At 39.4% G+C, this 8,743-nt stretch overlaps 4 protein-coding genes across 4 annotated transcripts; 2 read left to right on the top strand and 2 right to left on the bottom strand.

Moving 5' to 3' along the window:
- Positions 111–1,655, top strand: LOC104714306 (protein MNN4-like). The gene is made up of 4 exons (XM_010431619.2): positions 111–466; positions 873–922; positions 1,024–1,076; positions 1,250–1,655. The coding sequence occupies exons 1-4, from the start codon at positions 162–164 to the stop codon at positions 1,517–1,519; spliced, it is 678 nt and encodes a 225-aa protein (XP_010429921.1). The 5' UTR covers positions 111–161; the 3' UTR covers positions 1,520–1,655.
- On the bottom strand, positions 1,721–4,371 carry LOC104714305 (WD repeat-containing protein 76-like). Its single transcript, XM_010431618.2, has 4 exons — positions 3,448–4,371; positions 2,907–3,313; positions 2,383–2,481; positions 1,721–2,137 (listed from the first exon to the last, which is right to left on the bottom strand). Exons 1-4 carry the CDS (start codon positions 4,240–4,242, stop codon positions 1,924–1,926), a joined length of 1,515 nt encoding a protein of 504 aa, XP_010429920.1. The 5' UTR covers positions 4,243–4,371; the 3' UTR covers positions 1,721–1,923.
- On the bottom strand, positions 4,387–6,965 carry LOC104714304 (DNA damage-binding protein CMR1-like). The gene is made up of 4 exons (XM_010431617.2): positions 5,895–6,965; positions 5,368–5,774; positions 4,853–4,951; positions 4,387–4,708 (listed from the first exon to the last, which is right to left on the bottom strand). Exons 1-4 carry the CDS (start codon positions 6,855–6,857, stop codon positions 4,492–4,494), a joined length of 1,686 nt encoding a protein of 561 aa, XP_010429919.1. The 5' UTR covers positions 6,858–6,965; the 3' UTR covers positions 4,387–4,491.
- On the top strand, positions 7,256–8,717 carry LOC104714303 (uncharacterized protein At2g39795, mitochondrial-like). Its single transcript, XM_010431615.2, has 3 exons — positions 7,256–7,535; positions 7,826–8,148; positions 8,247–8,717. Exons 1-3 carry the CDS (start codon positions 7,290–7,292, stop codon positions 8,407–8,409), a joined length of 732 nt encoding a protein of 243 aa, XP_010429917.1. The 5' UTR covers positions 7,256–7,289; the 3' UTR covers positions 8,410–8,717.

The raw sequence follows: 8,743 nt of genomic DNA, 5'->3' as shown, positions 1-8,743 counted from the left end.
TGACATCTGGAAGTGTTTTAATTAATTCGTTTGTCTGAACCATTAAATTGAAAATTAAATTGATCGAACCAATTAATAAACCCGAGACCGGTCCGGTTTCGGTTAACGCGGAAACCCACCACTAGCCTCCTCGATCAAAAAGACTGCGTTTTGAAACGCTCATGTGTAACCGCCGGGAGAGAGATCCCAGGATGATGATGATTCGCGGCAGGGGAGGCTCGTGGGTCGGACTCTCGACCCGGTTGAAGCTTTACGGGATCAGACGTCTCTGCACAAAAGGAGAGAATGGTGGTGGGAACAAACTCGAGAAGACGACGAGGGAATCTAGTGTTGTTGCTCATCAAAACGAGACTGAAACTAGTGTTGTTTCTCGCTACGATGAGACGTATAAGAAACTCGATAAGCTCGATTTCGTGACCGCTGCCAAGATCTTGTTCACTGAACAACCCAAGACCAATAAATTTGGGTAATTTTTTTTACAGTTATGCCCGAGATTTTAAGAGGGTTTTTGCTTCATACCCTTCGTTGCTTTTGTCATTGATCTTGTCCCTTTTTGCTATGATGGGGTTTGATTCATGCTTCTATGAGCCTTTAAATCATAGAAAGACCCTCTCTTTTTGTATTGCCACTTACCATATAGATGTTCAAGTAAGTTTTTAGGCAAAGAGTAATGATGAATGTTACAGAACCTCTGAATTGTGGAATGTGAGCTTCTTTAGGCTGAAATCAATTAGGGGAGAGATCACTCAACACTGGTTCTCAATGTCTGCTGCTGTGATCTCTCTTACTTTCTGAAACTATCTCTCTTGTTTTTAGTATAAGTTGAGTTCTTGTAGTAAGTCCTCATTTGGATTTTTTGCTTTTTGTGTTAGGTTTGATTGGCATGTGGTTCAATTCATCATCGTCTGCTTGCCATCTGTAGGTATTGAAGTTTACTCACTTCTCCTTTCTCTCTTAATTCTTCAAATTCAATGCTGTTTCTGTCAAAGATCTCTCAGTGTTGGCTATTGATTCTTGTAACAGCTGTGTATCTGGTTGCTCAATATGCTCGCCGTAAAATGAAGATCATGGATGCTGTGAGTTAAACCCCGTCTTGTTCATTAGTAAACAGATAGATGAGTCTTTCTTTTATAGAGATTTGAGTCATATGTTGTTAGTGTTTGCCCCACCATGTTCATTCTAGCTAAATGCTGCCTATTATATCCTCTGAAGTCTGAACGAACATATGCCCCCATGATATTTTTCTCAGGAACTTGGAGAGAAGAAAAGGAAAGAAGAAGAAAAGAAAGAGAAAGAAGAAGCTGAACAAAAGGCGTTAGCAAAAGAAGCAGCAACCAAGTCTCACGACGAGCTAATGGAGATGAAAGAGAGACTTGGTAAACTCGAAGAGACAATCAAAGATATTGTTTTGGAAGCAAAGAAACCTTCAGGGAATGCTCCAACCAAAACCCAAGAAGATCAATCCACCAAACTCTCCCCAAAACAAGAACCAAAACCAGAAAAAAGATCACAAGGGTAATGTATAGAAGTAACCAGGTGATAAACCTCGTTGAGATGATTAGAAGGGAAACTTAGGTTGTAGATGAACAAGGATGTACCCTTTTGTGGGTTATTATGCTTTTGGAACTAATACAGTAGTTGATGCAATTCTCTGATTTCGCTTCTTACTTATTTATTCGGAAAGATACAAATTTCATTTCAAAATTTTGCCAAAAAGAAAAGCATCATTTTGCAGCAACCAGGTCTCACGAATGGAGCTGAAGGAGAGACGATAAAAAAAGAGATTGTTTTGGAAACAAACAAACCTCCCATCCAAAACCCAAAAAGCTACTACATTTTCAAAAAGAACCTCAATTCTTCTCAAGTCTTTATACATTTTGTAAGACCTTGTGATGATTGAAAATGGTAAAATATTATGCCTAGTTAGTTTGCTGTCCAAACATAGACCTGTCCTCCAGCTGTGGATCCTGCAAGCGTCCCAACATTGAGAGGATGGCAATTAATTCTGCTTGGAATAGCTTTCATCAGAGGGCTTTGCAGTGACATCGCTATTCGCTTTCGTTCTGGAGAGATCACATCAATTCCTTTTGACATATTTCCGATTATTATACATGAATCATCCCACCCCCACACTCCCCTGCAATCATAATTATTACCAGCTTCAAAATTTTTTCTTTTACAGGCAGAAAAAAGCAATGCCTACCTCTTTTCATTTCTCATATAAAGTGGAAAAAGAAGTATTGGTGGTCATAGGAACAGTGAAAGACTTGTAACAATTAGTTGTGTGCAGTTACTATTTTGGTCAGAACACAAGTGCATCAAATAAAAAAGTGTACATGAACTACTTAGAGGTTTATTAAGGTACAAGATACTGGAGCATACCTGAAATTGCAGATGTTCCTTAAAGTGCTATTTTTGTGATATATCATCGAAGCATCCTCGAAATTGCGGCCACTTAGAATACCAACATTGTTGTCACAACTACAAGGAAAATAAAGCTGAGAGACTTTAAGAGAGGCCTAAAGATACAAGTAGGAATAAAATAACCACTAGCATTCCACATGTTACCGATACAGTAAAAGAAAAATACCAGAGAGCTACATTATAAAAAGGAAATCAACTTCACTGACTCTATCCATGTTTACTCTCATCTCAGTAGGTAAAACTTGTACTGTTGTACATACTAAAGCAGAGTGACCATATCTTAACCATCAAGATTGATTTCTTCAGGGCAGTAATGTTTTTCAAAACCATCACGACATCATATCTTTACACATTTATGTTTCAAACAACATCTGAGGTGTTTTCTTGAACCAAAGAGATTACTAGCTAAACTGATATATGTTGTTCTTAATGGGATGTATTATGTATTGAACATAGTGATGAGAAAATTGACGAAGAGATACCTTGTAGTTGCAAGTGAAAGGCCAGAAGGTGAGAAATAAGCAGAGTGCACAGCCTTAGAATGATTTACAGTAGACAATGTTTTCGGTTTTTGGGCTCCCATACTTCTCAAGTCCCAGAGGCAAGCAGTTCCATCTGAGGAGCTTGTAGCCATGATATTGGGATTTTGCGGGTTGAAGTCTACAGAGTTAATCCTGAGTTCATGTAGCTCCCAATGGAAATCTGACTTTCCGGCTCGGAGGTCCCATAGATTGAACATTCCGTTTCCCTCGCTAAAGTATAAGCTTTGCTCATCATTTGGTCTCTGGGAGAGAGAATATATAGATTCATCCCGGGAACAAACAGAATCAAAAACCAATTTCTCAACATCCATCACCCGGATAAGACCATCGTAGCTGCTGGTAATAACCTGCCACAAAATGCACCCACAAAGAAATATGAAAAAAGAGATAACTTTTTCTCGAGCCAACAAATTTCAAACACAAAAGTACAAAAGAAAGACAAGTCCTTTAATTAATGGAAGCCTTACACTTACTTACTTACCCTAGAGAAAGAGTTTTGCTGAAACACAAGAGATGTAACTACGTTAGTGTGAGGGGTGAATAGGTAGATCCCATCATCATCATCATCACCCTGGCAATCCAAATTCCAAAAACCAACGCTCCCATGTGCGTCCCCTGCAGCAATCATCTTAACATCAAGGCAAGGCAAGAACTTTGCAACCAAAACTCTCCCAGGCACAACACGTGCTACATTATGCGGCTCTAAGCTCAAAGATTCCAGACCAAAACCAGTGGGCAAATCTGCCTCATCTCTATTATTGACAACACCACTAGTTCTACTTCTCATCACCATAGGAGGAGACTCGTTATCATCATCCTTAACCGCTACAGTTCCTCTGGAAATAACACCCAAAAGAGTATCAACAAATTGCGTAAGAGAATCATCCTCTCCTTCATAAGCCACATCGAATGGCATAGGAGTTGATGATGCCTTGTGAAGAGGCCTTGTGTTGTGGGTACGTTTGGTATTAGAGGGTAAACCAGCGGTATCTGGAGTCAAGCCTCTGGTGCGTTTAGACTTGCGGATGACTGTGGTGGGTTTGGTACTCTTCTTCACGTCTTCGCGAGTGGGTTTGGTTGCGACGGAGTGAAGAGAAGAAGCTTTGGCATGGACATTAAGAGCAGCCATCATCTCACCGTTCCTTCTTATGTTCTCCAATCTCTTCCGCTCGTACTCCGTCGCCATTGAAGCGTCAGTGAACAAAAAAGAAAGAGGCTTTTTAATGTTGTAATCGGAAAAGAAAAAATGAACTGTAAGACCTTGAAAAGGTAACATCTTTATTAGCCCCGGGGATGGGCGGTAGAATCGAATCACATTTCCCGCCAAAATAAAAAACCTTGAGAGATGGTAGATGAAGGAGCTTTCATTTGTTGACGACTCAGCTTTAGGATTAGAAGAATTTAAATTAACGCTACAGTCAACATAATAAACTCAAGTCTACTAGTCTTTATGCATTTCTGTAAGAGAACCAACCAAAAAAACAACACAAACATGTCATGCTGATTGAAAATGGTCAAAAGTGTGCTACAACTTTGCTGTCCAAACATAGACTTGTCCTCCACCTGTGGCTCCTGCAAGCGTCCCAACATTACGAGGATGACAATGGATTCTGCACGGTATAGCTTTCATCAGAGGGTTTTGCAGTTCCATCACTGTTCGCTTTAGTTTTGGATTTATCACATCAATCTTCCTTGACAAATTGCCGACATAGATGTGTGAATCATCCCACCCCCACACTCCCCTGCAATCAAAGTCATTACCAGCTTCAAAAAATTTGATAGAGACTAGAAAACCAATGCCTACTTCTTTTCATTTCTCATATAAAAAATGGAAAAAGAGTATTGGGAACAGAGAGCCTCTTGTGGTACAAGATGCTGGAACATACTTGAATTTGGAGATCCACCTGCTGGTATTATTATTGTGATATATCATGGAAGTATTCTCAAAATTGATGCCGCTTAGAATACCAATGTTGTCGTCAAGGCTACAAGGAAAACAAAACAAGAGTTTAGCAAACCCCAGAGATGTACGTCGAAATAGAATAGCCATAAGCATTTCACATAGTACGCATGCTAGTGACCTACATTATACATCAGTTTCACTCTACTTCACTCTTGTCTACATTACTAAAAGTTTAAGAGACGTATTAAATTTTCCTGTGTCAAAACTCAAAACCATCAAGGCACCAGGTTTTCTTGTATAAGAAAAGTGATTCCCACAGACTTTATGAACCTCAACAAAACTAGAACATATATTACTTAATCTCTCCACAGTGATGTTTCAAACAAAAGCAAACATCATTTGATGTGAGATCTTAAATCAACGAGATTATCAGTAAACAGATACTTGTAGTTATTAATGAATTATATTGAACAGGCTGAGGAAAAAATGACAAGATACCTTGTAGTTGCAAGTGAAAGGCCAGAAGGTGAGAAATAAGCAGAGTGCACAGCCCTAGAATGATTTAAAGTAGTCAATGTTTTCGGTTTTTGGGATCCCATGCTTCTCAAGTCCCAGAGGCAAGCAGTTCCATCTGAGGAGCTTGTAGCCATAATATGGGGATTTTGCGGGTTGAAGTCTACAGAGTTAATCCTGTGTTCATGTAACTCCCAATGGAAAACTGATTTTCCTGCTCGGAGGTCCCATATATTGAACATTCCATGATCCTCACCAAAGTATAAGCTTTGCTCATCATTTGGTCTCTGCGAGAGTGAATATATAGGTTCGTCCGTGGAATAAACCAGATCAAAAACCGACTTCTCGACATCCATCAACCGGATGAGACCATTATAGCAGCTGGTAATAACCTGTCATGAATGCACCAACGAACTAATGACTAAATGCAGAGATAACTTTTCTCCAATCAAAGTTTCAAACACAAAAACTAAATAGTAAAAGACAAATGTCGTCCTTAAATTGAAACTTACCCTTGATAAAGAGTTTTGCTGAAACACAATAGATGAAACCGGTGCTGAGTGAGGGGTGAATAGATATATCCCATCACCATCTTCCTCGCTCTCACCATCCAAATTCCAAAAACCAACATTCCCAAGTTTGTCACCAGCAGCGATCATCTTAACATTCTCGCAAGGTAAGAACTCGACAGAAAAAATCCTCCCAGGCACAACACGGGCTACATTACGCGGTTCTAAACTCAACAAATCATGATCAAACTCAATCTTCTCAGACTTAACAGGAAAACCAAATTCATCCTTAACACAATCACTGAAGAAGGAATCATCATTAGGCTCTTCCTTTTTAACAGAAACTTTAGAAGCACGAGAACTACTCCTAGTCCTCACCATAGAAGAGGACTCGTTCTCATCCTTAACACAATCACTGAAGAAGGAATCATCATCTGGCTCTTCCTTTTTAACAGAATCTTTAGAAACACGAGAACTACTCCTAGTCCTAGTCCTCACCGTAGAAGAAGAAGACTCCTTCTCATCCTTAACAGATCCAATTTCTCCCTTAACCAAATTGCCTTTACTACTACTGGCGGCGGCAATACCCAAAAGAGTATCAACCAAATGGGTATAAGAAGCATCACCTTCATAAGCGGAATCAAAGGGCAGAGGAGCCAATAAACGTGGCGATTGCTTACTAGAAGAAGACAGTGTGGTGTGTGTACGATAATCAGAGAAGCCATTGGGTAAGCCACCGGAATCAGGGTTCAATCCTCTGGTGCGTAGTGACTGTCGAACGACGACGGGTGTTTCAGGTTTGGGCTTCTTCTTATATGATTTACTAATAATATCGTCTCGAGAGCGTTTGGATGCGGTTGCGGCGGAGAGAAGAGAAGAAGCTTTGGCACGGACATTGAGAGCAGCCATCATCTCATCGTTCCGTCTTATGTTCTCCAATCTCTTCCGCTCGTACTCCGTCGCCATTGATGCTTCAAAGTATCAGACTTTTTTTCTCTTTTACACACACATTAAAAAAAAATAAGAGAGACTCTTCACAAAACTGTAAGACCTAGAAGACGACGACGACCCAAAAAAAACATCTGATAGGCGGTAGAAATAATCACAACTGCCGCCAAATTAATAAAATTAACTTACAAAATATTTTTATTTTTAATATATAGTTTTGATCAGATAAAAAACAAAAGATTTTAACCTGAAAAATTATATACATTATGTATTTACATAGTCTGAAAATAGAACGATTTTTTTATTGATCTCAATTTGAACGGTGTAGATTAGTTTAGACCCAAAAGAAAAAATTTGAACGCACGGTCAGCCGTACGATGGAACACCTTACATCTTAATGTGTTAAACCCTAAATCTTGGCTCCACGATTCATCTCTGTCTCAAGTGTCAATGGCTCCTCGTTTCGTCAGATGTCTACGAAGAACACTCTTTTCTAATTCGTCTCCTTCAATTTCTTACCGGAGCCCTAGAATTGGTTTGCCCACTAATCAAAATCCAATATTTTTGATCAGCCGCAAATGTCTGAGCTCGGGGAGTTACGTTTCGGAAATGCAGAGATCAGCTTTCGAGGGTAACATTTTGAGACTAATCCGTAATGAGATTGATTACGAACTCGATCACTCACCTCCTCTTCAGGTATTTCTATGATTGAATCCTTTTCTTTCTTGTTCTGGTTTTTGGTCAATACGTTAAAGCTAGATACTTTAAGCCTTCTTGGAATCTGATTTTGGATTAGTGTTATTTATCAATTGAACTTTTCTTGCTTTGGAATCATAGAAATGTTGATCTAACAAACTTAGCTTGATACAATTTGTATGCTACTAGATCAATAATGAAGAAAATGTTCACGTCTCTGAACTTTGGCTCCTCTATTTCTGCTGGCTACATTGGATAATTAGAGCTCTTTGCTTGTACAAAATTTGCAGCCTCCTATCAGTTTTGGACCATTCACTGTGGATGAACGGCCTGGAGAGCAGTGGATTAGCATGAAGAGGAAATTTGGGGAGAAAGAAGACATCAAGATTGAAGCAACCATGTTTGATAGATCAGTTCCGACTTCAAAATCTACTAGCACTGAACCTGAATACATTCTTCACATCACTTTCATTGTCAACATCTCTAAGGGTGGTACTGGTGAAGCTTTAGAGATCATGTGTTCTGCTTGGCCAGATACCATAGAGATATCCAAGCTCTGTATTCGTAAAGCCATCAAGAGTTCACCGTCTTCTTATGGTGGACCAGAGTTTGAGTACGGTGACTTGCTCCTTTTCTTGAATTTGAAAATTGAGATATAAGATTACTGTGAATAAATGTGAAGTTGTTTTCTTTGCCTATTGGTTATTACAGGGAATTGGATGATCAGCTTCAAGACGCTCTTTATCAATTTTTAGAGGAAAGAGGTATAAGCGAGGAGCTTGCTGTTTTCTTGCATCAGTATATGAAGAACAAAGGTAAAGGTGAGTACGTTAGATGGATGGAGAGCGTTAAATCTTATGTTGAGCAAAAATAGACATCAGCCTGCAGCAAGAGTCTTCGATTTTCCACTGTTTGGTTCCAAAGAATGCACTGGCCGTTGTGTATGTCACTATGACTCTCTTTGATTTGGATATGCTTCAATAAATTCATTTGCAAAAAAATTGTTTGTTTGGTTTTGAGCTTGCAGATTGTGTAAAAAGTACCCTAGATTGGTCACATCATTTCAGCAATACATGTCACATGTTTATGGTGTCTCATGTTTGCTATATGTGTCTGTCTTACCAGCAATGGAGATTGCAAGTGCCTTAGTCAAGTTTGTAAAAATGATGACTTCTCGGCTAATTTTTTCTCTCCCCCCCCCCCCCCCC

The sequence above is a fragment of the Camelina sativa genome, chromosome 9 (assembly GCF_000633955.1).
Source record: "Camelina sativa cultivar DH55 chromosome 9, Cs, whole genome shotgun sequence".
Taxonomy (NCBI): domain Eukaryota; kingdom Viridiplantae; phylum Streptophyta; class Magnoliopsida; order Brassicales; family Brassicaceae; genus Camelina; species Camelina sativa.
Note: the sequence above shows the minus strand (reverse complement) of the source record. Positions and strands in the feature narration are given on the sequence as shown.